Raw genomic sequence first — 20,000 nt, 5'->3', positions numbered from 1 at the left:
CGATCAACTATGTCAGTGCTACATGGAGCAGAGGGATCACCCAGTGCGGATCCCCTTAGGCCACCTGCGCCATCACAGAAAAGGGGCAAAGCGAAGCCATTTTGCCCATACTGTGAGAGTCCTGAGCATTTCCTGAATAGGTGCCAAGCCATTCAAAGGCTCACAAAGGAACAAGTGACTGCATGGATCAGAGCGAACAAGCGATGTTGGCGCTGTGCAAGGAAACACCAGGCTGCTCGGTGTGACCTGAAGAAGCTGTGTGAGGTGTGCCAAGGTAGGCACTTAAAGGTCCTTCATGAGATCAACAAGAGAGACACTGATGAGCCTCCCAAGGACGGGAGCAGTGCAGACAGCTCCACCACAGATGTTCTCTACCTGGACCGCCCATCAGAGTCCTCTAGGGTCCTGTTAAAGGTAATCAAAGTGGTGCTTTGCTATCGCGACCGGAATCTGGTGACATATGCTGTGTTAGACGACGGCTCGGAGCGCACAATGCTCCTGCCAGAGGCCGCCAGTCAGCTAGGGATAGAGGGCTCCACCGAAGAACTCAGTCTTCGCACCATAAGACAGGACGTCCAAGTACTCAGGGGAACCTGTTTTTCCTTCCACCTATCTTCAGCTGGTCAGCGTAAGAGGAGCTTCAAAATCACACATGCCTTCACATCGCCACGCCTTAATCTTGCTGAGCGCTCCTACCCAGTCACATCCCTTCAGAAGAAGTATAAGCATCTGGTAGGTCTCCCCCTGGAGCAGTTTACCCGGGTTAAGCCCCTTGTGCTCATAGGTGCAGACCACCCTCACTTACTCACACCGGTCGAGCCAGTGAGATTGGGACCGCCCGGGGGGCCTGCGGCTATCCACACACGTCTTGGATGGACCCTGCAAGGCCCCACTAGGCTAGTCCAGCAGACTCTGCCAGAACAGCAGTGCCTCTTCACCATAGTGTCTCCACAGACCACGGAGCTGATGGCTAACGTCCAGAAGTTGTGGCAGATGGACGTGCTGCCATTTCGTAGTGACAAAGCCGTCACTCGGTCTAAGGAAGACCAGGAGGCCGTAGCTCTGCTGGAAGCAAGGACCACAAGAGTGGAAATAGAGGGCATCCTGCGTTATGCCACCCCCCTGCTTCGCAAGCGCCAAATGCCCATCTTCCAGGCCACCCAGGAGGCAGTTATGCCCAGTCTGAGGAGTACTGAGAAGAGGCTGGCTAGGGACCCACAGCAGGCGGAGGCATACTGCAAGGAGATCAGTAACTTGGTCAGAGCAGGATCAGTGAAGAAGCTAGGCACTGACCTCGCGACGGAGAGTGAATCCTGGTTCATCCCCCACCACCTGGTACGACACAACGAGAAGAATCGCATAGTGTTTAACTGCTCGTACCAGTTCCGTGGACTAAACCTGAATGAAGCATTGCTGCCTGGACCCACACTGGGTGCCTCACTTATCGGCGTCTTGCTGCGTTTCAGACAGAACGCAGTAGCAATCAGCGGCGATATACGCGGTATGTTCCACCAAGTTAGGCTCTTGCCGGAGGACAGACCACTTCTCAAGTTCGTATGGAGAGACATGAGGCGAGAAGATCCCCCAGACGTGTACGAGTGGCAAGTTTTGCCATTCGGTACAACCTGCTCTCCATGCTGTGCAACATTCGCACTTCATCGACACGTCAGGGATCACAGCGCTCCTGATGAAGATGTGCGGCAGTCTGTAGAGCGGTGCTTCTACGTCGATAATTGCCTACAGAGCGTCCACACCGCCGAGGAAGCCAGGGAGCTCGTGGACAAACTCCGCGACCTTCTTGCCACTGGTGGGTTCGAACTCCGCCAGTGGGCAAGCAACGTCCCATGTGCCATCAGTCACCTCCCCAAGGAGGCTCAATCCAACAGCCTCGAGCATTGGCTATCGTACGGGGACTCCAGCCATCCAGAATCTGCTCTCGGCCTTACATGGCATTGGAAATCAGACTGTCTAGGCTATAAGCACCGGCCCCTAGAGTATGGCACACTGACGATGCGCAACGTGTACAAGGTCCTTGCTCGACAGTATGACCCCCTGGGGTATATACTGCCCTACACAACGCGTGCCAAAGTGCTTGTCCAGCGTCTCTGGGATAAACAGCGCCACTGGGACGATCCACTCCTCCCTGAGGCTTTACAGAAAGAATGGAAAGACTGGGAAGCTGAGCTTCAGCTACTACCACAAATATCGTTTCCCCGTCCCTACGTATCGGCTCAAGCCAACGCTCACGCAAGACAGATCCACATCTTCAGCGACGCATCCGAGAGGGCCTATGGATCGGTCGCATACCTACGGTCGGAGGATAACGAAGGGAGAGTCCACCTGTCCTTCCTTGTGGCCAGATCCAGAGTTGCTCCCCGCCGGCTGACATCGATGCCAAGACTGGAGCTCTGCGGAGCCCTCACTGGAGCACAGCTAGCCAGCTTGTTAGCAAAGGAGCTCACGTTACAAATCGACAGCGTCGTTCTGTGGACCGACTCGACCACAGTGTTGACGTGGCTTCAATCAGAGTCATGCCGTTTTAAGGTGTTTGTGGGCACGCGCGTGTCTGAAATCCAAGAGCTAACGGACTCCAGCTGCTGGCGCTACGTAGACTCCGCTCTGAATCCTGCGGATGACATTACTAGAGGCAAGACTCTGGGAGAGTTGGCCCAAGCAAACCGGTGGTCTCAAGGGCCACCTTTCCTCCTGAAGCGTCTGGAGGAGTGGCCAGTGAGGCCTGACACAGTGTCCGAGCCCGACGCAGCGGAGTACCGTAAGTCTATCTTCTGTGGCCTGACATCCACAGTTGAGCCATCCAGCATCGCCACTGCTAGGCAGTACCCCTGCTGGACGTCTCTGGTTGAATCCACTGTCCAGGGGCTTGATGGGGCGGCTGCCCCACCTTTAGTCCAAACTGCATCCGACTACCAGCAGGCGGAGATGCTGATCATCAAGCAAGTGCAACAGGACTGTTTCCCAGAGGAGCTACGCCTTCTTCAGGCTGGCAAACCGGTCCAGAGGAGCAGTCGGCTCCTCACCCTTTCGCCTGAGCTGGATCCTGAGGTCGGGATTATCAGAGTAGGAGGAAGACTGCGACGAGCAGAGGCGCTGGATCCTAGTACTATCCATCCGATTGTCTTAGACCCATCCCATCCAGCTACTAAGCTCCTGATCCAGGACTATGATGCCCGCTTATGTCATCCAGGGCCTGAGCGTGTATTTGCGGAGATGAGGCGGACCTTCTGGGTTCTGCGCGGGAGAGAAGCCATCCGACGCATACAGCACCAGTGCCGAGAGTGCCGTCGATGGAAAGCTCGTCCCACAGTGCCAAAAATGTCTGACCTACCTGCAGCTCGTCTAAGGCTCTTCCAGCCACCGTTCTATTCGACGGGTGTCGACTGCTTCGGGCCATTCCAGATCAAGATTGGCCGACGCACTGAAAAGAGGTGGGGCATTATCTTTAAATGCCTCACTACCCGTGCAGTGCACTTTGACCTCCTACCCAGTATTGATGTGGATTCCTATCTGATGGCTCTCAGAAGGTTTATAGCTCGCAGGGGGACCCCTGCAGAGGTCTACTCAGATCAAGGGACCAATTTCAAGGCTGGAGAGAAGGAGTTACGTGAGTCGTTTGCCAGCATGAATCCAGAACTGCAGAAGCTCCTGGCAAAGCGGAAGATCGCCTTCCACTTCAACCCTCCTGCTTCCCCACATTTCGGTGGGGTCTGGGAGCGGGAAATTAGATCGGCGAAGTCTGCCCTGTACACCGTGATAGGAGCACAGTCAGTATCAGAGGAAGTGCTTCATACAGTACTACTAGAAGTTGAGGCCATCTTGAACTCTAAGCCTTTGGGCTACACCTCGTCCAGTATTGCTGATGAAGACCCTGTGACGCCTAATGTCCTTCTGATGGGGCGGCCTGATGGTGCGTTGCCCCAGGTGGTGTACCCAGTGGTCAGAGGTTTGACGAGGAAGAGGTGGAGGCATTGCCCAGTCATGGCCGACCAATTCTGGGCAAGATTTATACGCAATTATCTGCCCACTCTACAGTGTCGCCAGAAGTGGAACGATACTACAGAGGACCTCGATGAGGGAGCAGTGGTCGTATTGGTAGACCCACAGCTACCAAGAGCAAGCTGGCCTATCGGGAAGATCATCACAGCACACCGGAGTGCGGATGGACGAGTGCGGTCAGCGGATGTCCAGGTGAAGGACCGAGTCTACACCCGTCCAGTGGCCCGGCTCGTCCGCCTTCCTGCTCTTCGGGACTCCGATGGTGATGGAGGTCATCCTTCGTCTACTTGAGAACCGTCTGAATCTTTCTCATGAGCGAATTGCCTCCGCAATTCGGGGGCGGCTGTACGAAAGACTAGCACTGAAGCCGAACCCCGCCCCCTTTCGCGGGCAGTTTAGTCAGTTTTGTACGGAGCATAGAGCATACGTTCAGCTTTGCTGCTTCATGCAAGTTATTGCTTCAGTTGGCTAGATCACAGCTTTAAGATGACAGCGTGTGAGGAGTTGTGTGCGTACATTCTAACCAAGTAAGTGTTATTAAGTGTTTAGATAACTAGCTAGTAGGTAGTTCCGAAGTTTATATGTTGTAGTGTTGATGTGCAACTATTGTTAGATTAGCATGTTAATCGCGATTAGCATGCTAAGCAGAAAACCGCAAGTCATGTTAATTCAGTATGTTGATTAGCCTTATTCTGTGTTCACAGACCACACACACACACACACACGCACAAACGCAACTGAGACTCTTACTCATGTGATCGAAGGGTGAAGTTTAATAAAGAGACAAAGAAAGAAGACAACCGCTTCGTGGTGTTCTTACCGACACCCCCCATACAGCACGCATCCTAAGATTAGAACCAACACATACAGTCCTTTAAAAGTTCTCAACTACAGTGTGTGTATGTATGTGTGTGTGTGTGTGTGTGTGTGTGTGTGTGTGTGTGTGTGTGTATGTGTGTGTGTGTGTGTGTGTGTGTGTGTGTGTGTGTGTTGTCCCATTGCACCATGTGCTATTTTAGGCAAAGGCACTCCGTTAACTGACGCAAGGGCACACGTCACAGTGTCGTCATAGCAACAGCCCCAGCTGCAGTTGAAGACCCTCTCGTGCTTAAGGTGTTGGGTTAGGATCCACCAGAACCAGAACCACGGTGCGGTAGGTGTTGGGTTAGGATCCACCAGAACCAGAACCACGGTGCGGAAGGGGGGATCTCACCTCTCTGGGGCACGAGAGTAGCGTGACGTGAGCCCACGTGTCCTCTGTAAACGTGATTTACTGCACTTTGCCAACACGCCTGGTTTAACACTGCTGTCTACAAGCACTCCTTCTCTGCCCTGTATTTCATAAAACTGAAAGTCATCTTGGTACTTATGACATGGGTGCCAGGAATGAATTACATGCCACTAATAGTTCCTTTTTGTTTTGATGTAAACCAAAACAGGATACGTCTCTTGTTTCTCATTAAAACCACATCATCAGATGGCAATATGCATTACACATATCTGTGAATAGCCTTAGCAAGAAGAATAATGTACTCCAATTTTGATACAAAGGATCGAGTTCAAGAGATAGATTTCTCTCATATTACACTGGCCAACAGTTATTTTGCTAACTGCAAAAAATAGGCTTGTTGTGTATTTTTGAACACTGAAACCAAATATGCTTTTTGAATATATCAACCCTAGTTCAGGCATGAAAATGGGTCAGGGGTTAAAAAGGTGAGAAACCGGGGGGCGGGGCATGTGACGTCATGGGGATACGGCGACGGGGCGTTGACATGTGACGTCATGGGTATACTGCGACGGGGGGGGGGGGGGGGGGGTTGGGGGTGGCTGCTGGTGTACGGGGATACAGCGACAGGTGATGCCAAATATTACGGAGCTCGTAAGGTGACGTCATGTAAAAAATATAATACCTTCCTTGGGCAGTCAGTTCGCGAACATCCCTGGGATCTGCTTGCTTTGCTGTGAAAAAATAAACTTTGTTGCCGCGTGTGAAAGGCGACGTTAGTATCTCGTTCCCACGCGTTAATAAGTCGTGGCCACGCGTTATTTATTTATTTTTTACATGATGTCACCTTACGGGCTCCGTAAAATATAGTAAAATCCATAAAAAAAATTTTTTTTGACTGTCATGTCATTCAAACGCAATCCGTAAACGCAAGAAGCCGCTTTCGCCATTCCGGATGGCTCAGTCAAAACCATTACGTCTTAATGAACCAATACATACATCAGCGGCGAAAATTATTGTAAAAATACCAGGTTTACGTGTTTTTATTTTCTAACATGAGCTAAAGCACAGGGTAGACTCAAACGACAAGAGTTTACAACTTCATCTTCAACCTATTCAGCCCTGGTGCGAATGTGATCCTCACACGTCCCTGGATTCACCAGTTACAACTACAGACACACTAGAAAAAAATCTTGTTTCTTATTTTATGTCACCGTTAACTATACGGGGTTGACGCGAACTTAAATAGGTAGATAGATGGGCCTATTATCACAAGAGCTTGTGGTTAGATCTGACAGTGTTCAACGCTGTAGCGAACGGCAGTAACTTTGTTTTACCGCAAAATATGAAAACGATTGAAACCATTAATAACCCAATTAAATCCACCCAATTAAAAATGTACGATCTGGTAAATGTAGTGGTAAATGTACGATGTGGTAAATGTACGATGTGGTAAATGTACGATCTGGTAAATGTAGTGGTAAATGTACGATCTGGTAAATGTAGTGGTAAATGTACGCTCTTCTGACTTGTCCGCGGTGTAGCACTAGGTCCTGCTTCTCGTCCCGCTTAGCAGTAAATGAATAACATGAATGAAGAACGTTCGTATGATTGAAACGCTATTTGGCCTCTATGAAGGTACTGGGCGGAAACTGCTGGCCACTGTCATTGAAATAGCCAATTTCGGAAGTGCTCTGTTTGCTAATTAAGTCAATATGCAGGCCCGTAGCCAGCATTGTGATGGGGGGGATCGTTTTCCCCCAAAAGTGGACTTAATTTGGCTCTCTACATCAATGCCCCCTAAATACACGAGCACACTTCAAACCTTTTAATTTACACATATTTTATTCATTATAAGCAAGGTTGCCAACTTTTCAAAATCACTAGGACTGAGATTTGATTTGGGGGCGCGGGGGGGGGGGGGGTGGGGTGGGGTGGAGGTGGTGTGTGTGTCAAACGTTGACGGGGGGCGGGGGGGGGGGGGGTTATGTCTTATATGTTTCCTCTATGCTGCGCTTAATGCCCGGTTCACACTACACGATTTTAGGCTGTTTTTTCAGTCGCCGACTGTTTTTTGTAGATCGCCGACAGAAACTGTGGTCGGGGCAAATCGGCGATCACTCGTCGCTCGCTCATTTCGTGTAGTGTGAACTGCTGAAAGACGCTCGCCGAGCCGTCGCCGACTGGTCGCCGACTCATCGCGGACGACCGGCAGATATCTAGCATGTTTAATATATAGCAGTCGGCGACTGAGAGTCTTCGTGAGCCCGCGTCGCCGATCAGTCATGTAGTGTGAAAGCCACAACAACTAAAAGACTCGCGATTACAGCACAACCAGTCGTGTAGTGCGAACGGCACAAAAACCTGACGACTGAAAAGTCGTGTAGTGTGAACCTGGCTTAAAGCGATCGATCGCCAGTGGTTGGCGCCAGAGCGAACTAGTAACTCATTGAATCATAGATGTAGATCGGAGATAAATAAACTAGATTTTTTTCAGCTTGAGAAATCGGATGTATGGCGTGTGAGCACGTGAAAACCGTCAAATGCGTGTGTCTTACGCTCATTGCGTGAGAGTTGGCAACACTGTTATAAGTTTGTTGTGAGTCTGTTGTTGCTGTCCTTATTTGTTCGTCTGTATATTCACCGGAGATTAACAATTCATTCATTGAATAGCCTACCTATCTTGAGGGGCATGTGTGTACGTAGGGTGCGGGGGCGGGGGGGGGGGGGGGGGGGGATCGAACGAACCCTTCGATCCCCCCTGGCTACGGGCCTGATATGATAATTAAAATATAATCTCCCGACCCCCCCCCCCCCCCAACCAAAAACTCATCGGATCTACACGATTCACGTAGGTCACCCTTTTTTACTTCAAAACGGCGAATTTCGCCGAAAGGTGACAGATTTTCATGCCTGCTAGTTTTGTAATGCTCCAGTTTGCTCGAATCTCTTTATGTATAGTAAAGAAAGGTGGCATTAAGGAGAGAGGAGCCCCTCTATGTAGAAGACTGAAGACGGACGTTCCCGAGACCACACAGGAAAAATAGACTTAATCTAGAGTAACATACCTCTAGAATAACATACCTACCTCAGCTTTACACTTAAAAACCATATGTGACAGAAACATTCTACAGACATTCTATTATATTCTGTAGATGTACTACAAAGGACCCGTCTATTTAAAAACTGTGTTTTCCCAGTGTTGTGTTTGTATTTCCACATATATGTTGATGGGGGGACAAACCCTTACAAAGCCACACCTAACACCACATGCACTTGCACTGCTTTCAACCATTCACACACCCAGGAGATTACATCTGAAATGGAAATAAGATGTAAAAACTTCATGTGTCTCGCCCCCTTCCACCCCCCATGGGCCATTTTAAAGTTCTGAATTTTGCATCTTACACTAAAATACATTGTTGGTGCTGTTGTTAACAATAAGAAACCGAAGAGCAGATAAACAGGTACTGGGCATCTTAACATTCGTTCCCAGGATGGGAGTCACACCACCGTTTATTCGTAATGCTGTAAATAATAATGCTGTGATTTGTGATGAGCCTTAGCTCCTCCCAACCACGTCCCTGCCAACAGCCTTCGCAGCTGGGTGGGAACTGACCACAGCTAACATCGAAATTCATTTATCAAACAAAGACAGAAGTCGTCTTCTCACACGAATACCAGTGGATGCACATCATTAAAAGCACAGAGAGATGCACACCCATCATGGAATAACTTTTATGAACCAACGTAAGTGTAGTAACAGTGCCCCTCCCTTTCCACTGCCTCCACCACACCTTCATGTCGTATGTTGCTGCTCCCCCCCCCCCGTCTACGTCTCATATGCACAGAGAGTGACTGAGATATTTCCTGTACTTGTCTGTTATCCACGAAGTGTCCTGTGACCTCATAGCTGACGTCACAAACAAAAAAGGACACCACAAAACAACGTGACGCACGACACACGTTTTGGCTTTAGTAGTCCGCATGACTCATTGTATTTCAAATATATAGGAATAAATCATTAGCACCATAACGACAACACAACGTGAAGGATCGATGCAATCGTAGTACTGTACTAAAAACAAGCTTTCTCATGCTGACATCGCAATATTTACTGTCCGTGTGTGACCTGTACACTAAAATGCACACCTACACGAGAATGCTATTTCACTGCCAAACACTACGGGATAGAAGTGGCCTTAATGAACCCGCCTGATAACCGAGAATGGTGGCGAAAACGCTCCCATCCTCCTAGACTGGAAACAAAGACCTAAACAAACTGCACGTCATAATTCAGATCGCTCTAGGTCATTTTCACATCTGTATATTACAAGAATATGGAAGTGACTCCGAATTCTAAATATTTACTCCTCGAAGAAGTTAGTAGGCTATTGCATTATTACAAAAAACTAAATTACTGGTGTCCGTTAAAATAAATACATAAACAAATGAATAAAACAAAACCTCTATGTAAAAACACGTGGTGTCTGCGTAATTTCCACGGCAACATCTGACGTTATCTGCTTCTAGACACCAGCATCCGATATAAACCCAACCATATGAATTACATAATCAGAAACCTCATTTGGTGAGGGTGTTGAAATGTAAGTGTTATTCCTTACTCGCACTGTTTCGTTAAAATACGGATGAAATACAGATATATTATCAATAACGCGCAATATAATGCCATTAACAGTCACAAACATCACTGCTCAGGTCTGAAGATAAAAATGCACCAAAATCTCACCAGTCACACGGCCATAAAAACTCAATCTACGTTACCCATGCCAGTATTCTCAAGATGGTCTGCGGTTGTTTAATGAACGCAATTGGATCAAAGGCCGAACCAGCTCGCCCGGCTCCGAACGAGCCCGTTCCGTTCATCTCCGGATAGTGTGGAGCTAAGCGTGGTCTTTGGAGGCTGAGCGCGTTTTTCAGGTCCAGTTTGCGGTAGGAGTCGCCCTACTGTACCGTGTTCTGGAGCTCGTGCACGCCGTCCCCGGCGCGCGCGCCCACTAGCCCGTAGCCGAGCATTATGTGATTGTGCGCATGCGTCAAATAGAAAACGTGGGAAGAGATCAATATAGGAGATTGTCTGTCTTTTTAAAGAATAACTTTTTTGTTGAAAACGTATTTCATCATAGACGTATGCAAATTTTTAAATGTATATAAATTCCGGTTTATGAACCTGCATTAGAATCAGAAGAATACACTCAATTTTATTTAAAATCTGCAGTTTCTATATTGTCCGATAGGGGGATTTTGTTAGTTCTATCGCTTTACCCGCTTTTTTTTTTGTTGATCCTGGCACCCTCTTAAGTGAAATGTCTCTGTCAAAAAAGAGAAAAGTGGATTTTTCAAGAAAAACGGACCTCTTCCTATATGTTGACGGAGGTGAATGGGTAACCCTTGTGCAGGGCCGGCGCCAGAACATATACAGTGAGGGGGCGTCAGAAAATTTCGGGGGGGGGGCGAACGGGGGGGAGGGGGGGTGCGTGTAACGATTGTCGAGCGGCCGAGGGGGCACCATGTAGCCATTGTTGTAAAATAAATGGGTCTTATTTTTTACATTGAGGGGGCGGGACACCTCGCCTGAGGGGGCGACGCCCCCATTCGCCCCCCCGTGGCGCCGGCCCTGCCCGTGTGCCTGGTGTTCATGCAGCAAGTTTAGGTGCTGAAGGAATACAATATTCGGCGCCACTATGACAGTCATCATGGTCAAAAATACAGCAGAGAAAACAGAAGGTAAATGCTGGTGGGACTGAGACAACATCAATCTGTTTTCCCCTGGAGAGGTCAGTGATGCTGTGGTGAAGGCCAGCTACATAACTGCTAGCCAAACAGCATTATAGTCAACTGTGAGGTTCGTCAAAAACTGAAGCGACAAGTTTTTGCCAATATTAGCTTGACGAGAAATACTGTGGCAGACAGGATCTCGGAACTATCAGCGGATTTGGACAGAGAAAAAAATTGTTCATAATATATTTAGTAAAAGGACAATTCATTTCATATAAGGATTTTTATAATTTACTTATTTGCACTAAAAGTGGATTTATTATTAGTTACATGTAATTTTGGAATGAGTTTACTGGTCCGGCACCCTTGAGATCCGAGTAAGCTGTATGAGGCCCCCAGACCAAAATGAGTTTGACCCCCCTGAGCTGGAGTCTGGTAGAGGCGGGATTTGATGTGTCAGTTCAGGCATGTCGGAACCAGGTTAAACTTCTGTCATGTGGCACATGAACAGTCGATGGCAGTGTAACATTGTGTTAATGCAGCGGGTGCGGTTCCAGTTTCTCTCTCTCTCTCTCTCTCTCTCTCTCTCTCTCTTTCTCTCTCTCTCTCTCTCTCTCTCTCTCTCTCTCTCTCTCTGTGTGTGTGTGTGTGTGTGTGTGTGTGTGTGTGTGTGTGTGTGTGTGTGTGTGTGTGTGGATGGGTGTGTGTGGGTGGGTGGGTGTGTGTTTGTGTGAGTGAGCTTTCAGTTTATGATGGATCTATATCCATTAAGGGTAAATAAGCTTTGGTGGTTGTTATATAGAGAACAAACCACACATTTGGTTCAAATCATAAATTAACACTGACTTTGGCTTGACTTTGCTGTAACCTACAATTAAGCCTAACCTAATAACAATTCTAGTCCATCACAATGCCATAATGTCCCGCGTTCTGGCAGAACAGAAGAACATCCACAGAAGAACATCCACAGAAGAGTACTTTCTGCTTAAAGCATCTTTTTTACTGAAGTAAAGTCTTTAAAAAGACAGCAAACAAGCAGAAAAAAATATACTTACACAAGGAAAGTGGGGGAAGTAATACAAAAAAATACTAAGATGGTAACAACTATTAGCTCACTAATTCTAACTAAACTAAACACAATTAAATTATTTTAACAAGAAAACATTAATTTCAAAATAAATGAGGGCTGCAGAGAGACACACAGCATCCTGGCAGGTCTTCAATGGGTCGGTTGTCACACGCTGTGTCATGTGAGTGTACACCTCTCTGTTGTGGCCTCTCAGGAACCACAACCGCCAATCATCAATCATTCCTCCCGGACCCGATACACTACATCGCCCCGGTGATCCTTCACCACACATGGGCCAGCCAATGGAGACTGGAGCTTAGAGTATTGTCCTGTTCAACATCATGAGATAATGCCACCATGAGATAAACAGAAACACGCAGCAGAAACATTCCAGTTTGCGAACCTAATTTGTAACCATTTGTAATGTTTCCACCAAAATAATAAAAGTCCCAGAACCCTAAAGGTCCATTCCCAGCTGGAACCGAAGAAGACCAGGTTCTTCAGTGCGAACCTTCACAACATACGGGGGAATGTCAAGTTGTAGAGAAAGGACTTATAGTGCAGCATAGCATGTTTAGCTTGATGGCATGATGGATTACAGACCTGCAAACTAGATGACTGAGGCTTTGAATTCAGTAATGCTGGAAGTTGGAACAGCACAAATGCTTGCAGATACTCTGTGTGGTCCACCATCTTGTTACTACCATTTACTTCTGTTGACGACATATCCAGGGTTCCAACAAAAACTGAACACATACACACACACACACACACTCACACACACAGACACACACACACACACACACAGACACACACACACACACACACTCACATACACAGACACACACACACACACACTCACATACACAGACACACACACACACACACACACACACAGACACACACACACTCACATACACAGACACACACACTCACATATACAGACACACACACACACACACATACACATACACAGACACACACACACACATCTACACAGACACATACATACATTAAAGGGCTGTGGCATGTATTCTGGTATCCCGTCTCTTTTTGACATAGACACATATGTACTCATTACAACAATTAGCACAATTCACCTTTGCTCTTAGCCCAATTAGAGAAGGAACCACTACATTTTTAATCACCGAAACTGGAGCATGTCACTATGGAGTGCTGACCTTAAATAGTTCCAAGATGGCAGGTTATTTCAACCCTGGCTGTAACCCTGCAACTTCTATGGTTACGACCCTACGTCAGTATTTGTAATCACTCCTCTACAAGTGTTACATTGACACTTTGATAGTCACTCTTCATGTAGGAGATACCCAACTACTGCTAATTAGCTTCTTGTACATCAGCTACTTGAAAAGCACTGATGTTTGATGAGGTTTCACTGCATAACCTTCCAATACCAGCAGAGAGGTCAGAGGATTACAAATAGGAGAATGTAATTACTGTAATACTGTGTGTAATGTACCGTAATTACTGTAATACTGTGTCTAATGTAATTACTGTAATACTGTGTGTAATGTACCATAATTACTGTGATACTGTGTCTAATGTAATTACTGTAATACTGTGTGTAATGTAACGTAATTACTGTAATACTGTGTCTAATGTAATGACTGTAATACTGTATGTATTATAATTACTGTAGAACTGTGTGTAATGTAATTACTGTAACACTGTGTGTAATGTAATGACTGTACTCTGCCACATGGCTGCATATTAGCCCGTCAGGAAATTGAAAAATTGGTTTGTATGCATATGTATTTTTTGTCTGCGTGTGTATGTTTGTGTGTGTGTGTGTGTGTGTGTGTGTGCCTGCATAAGGGGGGGACTTATGTGTGTGTGTGTGTGTGTGTGTGTGTGTGTGTGTTTGTGCGTACGTGTTGGGGGACAAGTATGTTTGTGTGTGTGCATGTGTGTGTGTGTCCGTGTGTTGTGTGTGTGCATGTGTGTTTGTGCATACATGTTGCGGACATGTATGTGTGTGTGTGTGTGTGTGTGTGTGTTTGTGTGTGCGTGTTTGTGTATACATGTTGGGGACATGTATATATGTGTGTGTGTGTGTGTGTTTGTGCATACATGTTGGGGACATGTATGTGTGTGTGTGTGCGTACATGTTCGGGGACATGTATGTGTGTGTGTGTGTGTGTGTGTGTGTGTGTGTGTGTGCAGTAACATGCCTCAATACCTACATTATTCATGTTGGAATGAGAACTGAGCTAATGTTACATCAAGTCAAGTAGAGCTAACAAATGAAGGCTCCTTCTACAGCCCTGTGTTAGAACTGAAACACTGACACACATCCTCTCACTGACACAGAAACTCAACCCTCCAGTAAGTCAGTCATGACAAATCTAGTCAAGCAGGCGTTTCTGCTCAGAGTCACTTACTAGTCTTTTTCATGTTCCCCGTGGACGTCCGTGTCTCTGGATCATTGCCTGAACGAGATTGTGTGGATGCGTGCGGGCACGGGGGGGCAAACCGAGATCACCTGAGCAGAGGAAGTAGACCTGGAGCACTGCGTCTGGCGTTGTGAAGAGTGGAGCAATGAAGACAGAGATTTACACAGAAATTACAAAGACTGTCCACATCACCTAAAGTGTGAGAGCAAACCTTAAGGTAAGCAAACAATTTATTTGATGCACTTAATTGTTAATGTTTCAAAGTTGAAGTTGACAGTGTTTGGGTTTACAAATGTAAAATGCAAGGTTTTGAGCTAGATGTACTACGTTGCCATCTTTAAATCCAAGTTTATTTTTACATTGAGTATGTCCAAGTCATGTTGAACATTTGTTTTTCTGGTTTTCTTAACCGTCAGAGAGGCGGCGGAGTAGCATGGTCCTAGGAGAGGGACAACATGCCAGGAAAAAAGAGTGACTCAAAGTCAGCTGCGAAAAAAGGAGGAAAAGCAGAACCAGAGAAAAGCAAAGGCAAAGAGGAAGACAAAAAAGGAAAGGATGATAAAAAAGGGGCAAAAGATGACAAGAAGGGAGGAAAGGATGACAAGAAAGGAGGAAAAGATGACAAGAAGAAGGGTAAAGAAGTGCCCTCCAAGGGTAAAGGAAAAGACGATGGAAAGAAAGGAAAGGATAAAGGAAAGGCGAAAGTGGTTAGTGAGTCAGAGGAGGAGGATGCAGAGCTGAATGAGGATGAGGAAGACATGAGCGACGAAGAGGAAGAGGATGACGACTCGGAAGCAGACGCACGCAAGCGCGGCCGTGGGAAGGCTGGCGCCAAAGGCAAAGCAGACAAGGGGAAGTCCAAATCCAAGCGTGTTGCATCAGATGAGGATGAAGATGAAGAAGACGAAGAGGAGGATGAGGAAGAAGACGAAGAAAGTGAAGATGACCGGAAAGCAAAAAAGAAGTCAAAAGATGCCCATAAATCAAAATCAAAACCTGATGCAGATGAAAAGAAGAAGGCGAAGAAGAAGGCTGAGCCACCGCCTGAGCCACCCAAAGAAGAGAAGAAGAAACGAGGGTTGAAGAACACCTCCAGACTCTTCATGCGCTTCTCTGGAATGAGAAGGAAGAAAAGCTCAAAAAAGCGTCTCAAAAGCACATCTAGGCTGTTTCTTGGACTTGGCAAACGGAGGAGTCGCCTGGTCAAAAAAAAGAGGAGGAAATCTTTTCTAAAAAACGCCCCCAGACTACTGATGCGCTTTAAGGCCAGTAAGAAGAGGAAGAAAGAGAAGGAAAAAAATCAGTCAGGAAACAAGCCAACTTACATGATCCTTAGACTTGGAGGCAACAGTTCAGGGGAGAAGAAAACAGGGTTCTTCAAAGGACTCTTTGGGAAAAAGAAACAAGAGGGTGAGTCTAATTTTAAATTCAGGAGTACATTATTGGGGAAAATTGCAGGAGCAACAAACTGGCTCACTAAGAGGTTCCTCTCAACAAAAGGGAAGCGCTCAGGTAGGGGTCATGACCCCTGGGACCGGTCAAGCACAAAAAGGTTTCCTGGGGACAGTCGGCATACAAGTATACGAGGGCCTCGGGGCTATCACAACTATGGATATGAACATGAGTTTAATGGCTATGATTATAATAATCAGAATAGAACAGGAAGAGCTGCATTCAACAGACAGTCAATCCAGAGACCCACAAACAGGTTTGAGACTCAGCATGCTCCTTTTATTCATTATAACCAGAATGGAGAAATGGATGAATATTATGATCCACAGTCTCATGATCAAGGCTATTATGAACAGGATGATGGATATTATGACCCACAGATGGGCATGCAGGATGGGGGTGAGTATTATGATGATGATATGGGCTACTATAACACATATGCTGATCAAAATCTGATGGGCCCGGAGGAGATGGCATACTATGGCCAACAGCAGCTGATGGACCCATATTACAATGATGGCATGGAATACTATGATGACAATCAGTATCTAATAGAAGATGGCTATGGAGCTTATGGAGATGAAATGGAGTTTTATGACCAGGGTCAGTTTGATTATTATGATGATCCTCAGGGTTTCTATGAAGATCCATATGGTGATGCTGGAGCAGGTGATTCATTCATGGATCCATATGGAGATCATTTGGTAGATCCTTATCTCCAGGACTATCAGATTAATTACAGTGAATCAGGGGTAATTCCACATCTTGAGTCTTCCTACAACATGTACCAACCATTTGGTTATGCGATGCATAGTGGAATGCAGGGTGAGGAGGTTGATGCTTTGTATGGCGATGAGTTTGGTGATGTTCCCATGGAGCCAATGGTAGTTCAAGGAGATATGTTCAGAGTTCCAAGGCCTCAAGTCAAGCTATTTGGCAAAGAAAGAATAGATGTTGAACTTCCACCACCACCACCACAATATTACTTTGATGACATGTCAGATATTCAATATGAAAATGAACCATTCATCTCCGAGGCTCCTATGGATGGTGGGTTTCCTCCATCAATGCACCCACAAGAAATGCTTCATCCACAAGTGCCCCAGATTCCTACACCAACTGCAATGTTAATTAAACATGCTAATAGTGCTCAGGGGTTTGTGAGCCCTACCACTGGACGATCTCCACATATGGCACCGATGACCCAAGGTAACACTTTTCCTCCTTCTCCTACACCAAGCAGGAGGTCCGTGGGAATGACAGGGTCTCCTCTGCAGAGGCCCTTGTCCCCTATGGTAGCACCAGGAGGATTTGCAGAGCCATTAATGGATGTGAGGCACTCCCCTTTACCAATTAGACAGCAGAGCCCCCGTACATCTCCACAACTGTCCATGCGCCCTACAGGTGCACTTCCTGTGAGACAACTCCCCTCACCGCAGCCTTCCATACGTGGACTTGGAGCCAGGGAAATGACTCAATCTCCAAAACTAAGCAGAGGCATGCCATCTCCAATGAATAATTTTCAACGCATACCTTCCCCTCTTGGGCATAGAAGAGTCAGTCCACCTGGTCCACCTGGCTCTCCCTCACCCTCCAGGCATTTTCAGCCTCCGCCATCTTTCATAGACGCTACACCATCCCCTCAGCCTATTCCCCGCCAAATGCTACCACGTATCCCATCACCTCGCACAAGCCCTCCAGCTTCCATCCATGGTTCCATACGGAGACAGAGCCCACCACATTTTCCTCCTGCTTCAGTGAGGAGACCCAGCCCACCCTCCTCTCCATCAATGGCTCATCACTCGTTTGGTGCCCGGAAGCTTCAAGGTTCTACATCTCCTCCAAGGCGAATGAGTCCTCCACCCTCACCTAAGATGAGCATGAGTCCCATAGGCAGTATTAGACAGACAGATCTCAAAAGACCTCAATCCCCATTTGCAGCTCATAGAGCATCACCTATGCCATCAAGAAGAAGTGTTCCAGCTTCTCCTAGCCGTATGAGTTCTCCACCCTCTCCTCAGTTTAGCAGACATCCTATGGGTGGTGTCCAGCAGATGAGTCCTAATAGGGCACAGTCTCCTTTTGCAGGTCATAAAGCCTCACCTACACTTTCACGAAGAAGTTTTGCAATTGGTTCAGAATCTCCACAACCTCTTCCAGCTGAACATAGATCACCCTCCCCCACCCTCTCCCGAAGGTCAACCCAACTCATGAGGGATTCACCACCACTTGTATCACCTAGCAGTCGATTGCGTGGAATGGGCCGTCCAAATATTCCCACAGGAGCTGTAAAACCATCTCCTGGTCGAAGGAGTCGTCCAGGAGCACCAACCCAAAATGTGCCTCCTTTCAGAGCATCCATACGCAGCAACATGTCAAACATGCCTCAAAGCTTCTCAGCCTCTTCACAGCTCTCAGGTCAGCGCCCTGGGATGGCCATGAGGGAGTCAAGGCGTTTCATTCCCCCAGGAACTGTAGGCCCCACAAGGAACCCCCAAAGACCTGTTGGTCGTGGGCGTCCTCTGATGGCATCTGTGAGACGAGGGCCTCATTCAGCACACCCTTCCCTAAAACACATGCCGCCACCATCACCACAACCTTCCATTAGACACCTGTCCAGGCCAACGTCTCCTCACCCTTCTATTAAACATGGCTCGCCAATACCAATGCGTGCTCATTCTCCTCATCCACCACTTTCACCTCTTCTTCCAGGTGCTTTGCAAAGGTCCGAGCTGCCTGACGGGATGCAGCCTTTCCCTGTAGAATTTGACCAAGTTATAAATGTGCCTCAATCCCCTGTGCCCACAAGTGCTTTCCAAAACCAAAGAATTGCATCACCCGTCCAACAACCCATGCCAACTTATGTGTCTGATGTCACAGGTGTGGATCAGTTTCGTGGGCAACCTTCCTCACCACGGTTATCAAATGTACCACAACAACATGTACCAGAAATGACTGTAATAGAGCAGTACCCACAGCAAGTTATGTCTCCTCTTTTGCCAAATGCTTTGCAAAATGCTCAGGTTCGTGGAGCCTCATACGCCTCACCTTTGCAAATGGCAAGCTCTCCACACACTCCTGAAGTAATACAGTTTTCTGGCCAGCCATCTTCTCCACTGCTATCAAATGCTTTAGAAAACACCAGCTTCCAGAATGCCTCATTTGCTTCACCTTTACAGGTACCCACATCACCATATGCTCCTGAAATGGAGGATTTTGGACCAGCTTCAGGTCATCCTGTTAATCCAATGCTATCCAGTGCTATTCAGAATCCCTACCTACGCAATGCGTCATTCAAATCACCCATTCAAATGTCATCCTCCCCATATTCGCAAGTGGTAACCGAGTATGATTATATAGAAGAGCCAGGTCCTGGACCCCTCCTCACGAATGCTCTCCAAAACCCCAATGTTCGTAATGCCTCTTACCGAACACATTTACGTCGACGGGGATCAACGTATTCACGCGGCTATGGTCCCAGGGCATCTCCAGCTCTCTCCCAAGCTTTACAAAACCAACATATCCGAACAGCATCTTACCAAACTCAGTTAGCTTATCAGAGGAGGGGTCATCCCCATTCAGCCATGGCCAGTTACGGCCATGACCCTAGGAAGTCACCCATTCTATCAGATGCCCTTCACAATCCTCAAGTCCGTGGTGCCACCTACCATCTGCAAGATGGAACACTGGTATATGGGAACCAAGTGGTACATCCTGCCACCTCTCCAATGCTTTCTAATGCATTACAGAATCAGCAAGTCCGAAGAGCCTCATATAGACTTTCAGATGGTACCATAGTAAATATGGATCCAAGACAACAAGTTTCCTCTCCAAATTTATCCAGTGCCTTGAGAAACCCAAACATAAAAAACGCTTCTTATAGACTTCCAGATGGGACAATTATTGCTGGAGATCAACCAGAGCCAATGTCTCCTAACTTGTCACATGCACTTAGAAACAAGAACATTCGACATGCGTCCTATAGGCTTCCAGATGGGACAATTGTATTTGCTGAACAACAGCCAACTTCACCAGCTCTGTCCAGTGCACTTCAAAACCAACTCATTCGAAAAGCATCCTATCG

At 47.1% G+C, this 20,000-nt stretch overlaps 1 protein-coding gene across 2 annotated transcripts in view; it reads right to left on the bottom strand.

The window, feature by feature from the left end:
• syngr3b (synaptogyrin 3b) overlaps positions 1-10,260 on the bottom strand; it is a 20,861-nt gene extending 10,601 nt beyond the window's left edge. Inside the window, exon 1 of one of the 2 annotated variants that reach the window (XM_076990047.1) lies at positions 10,028-10,260. In XM_076990047.1, coding sequence (XP_076846162.1) covers positions 10,028-10,129 — 102 coding nt within the window. In that variant the 5' untranslated portion in view covers positions 10,130-10,260. The remainder of the gene's footprint in view (positions 1-10,027) is intronic. The other variant, XM_076990046.1, reaches the window with a different exon arrangement.
• Between the last annotated feature and the right edge of the window lie 9,740 nt (positions 10,261-20,000).

This window comes from Brachyhypopomus gauderio, unplaced genomic scaffold (genome assembly GCF_052324685.1).
Source record: "Brachyhypopomus gauderio isolate BG-103 unplaced genomic scaffold, BGAUD_0.2 sc72, whole genome shotgun sequence".
NCBI lineage: Eukaryota > Metazoa > Chordata > Actinopteri > Gymnotiformes > Hypopomidae > Brachyhypopomus > Brachyhypopomus gauderio.
This window is presented reverse-complemented; position numbering and strand designations above follow the sequence as displayed.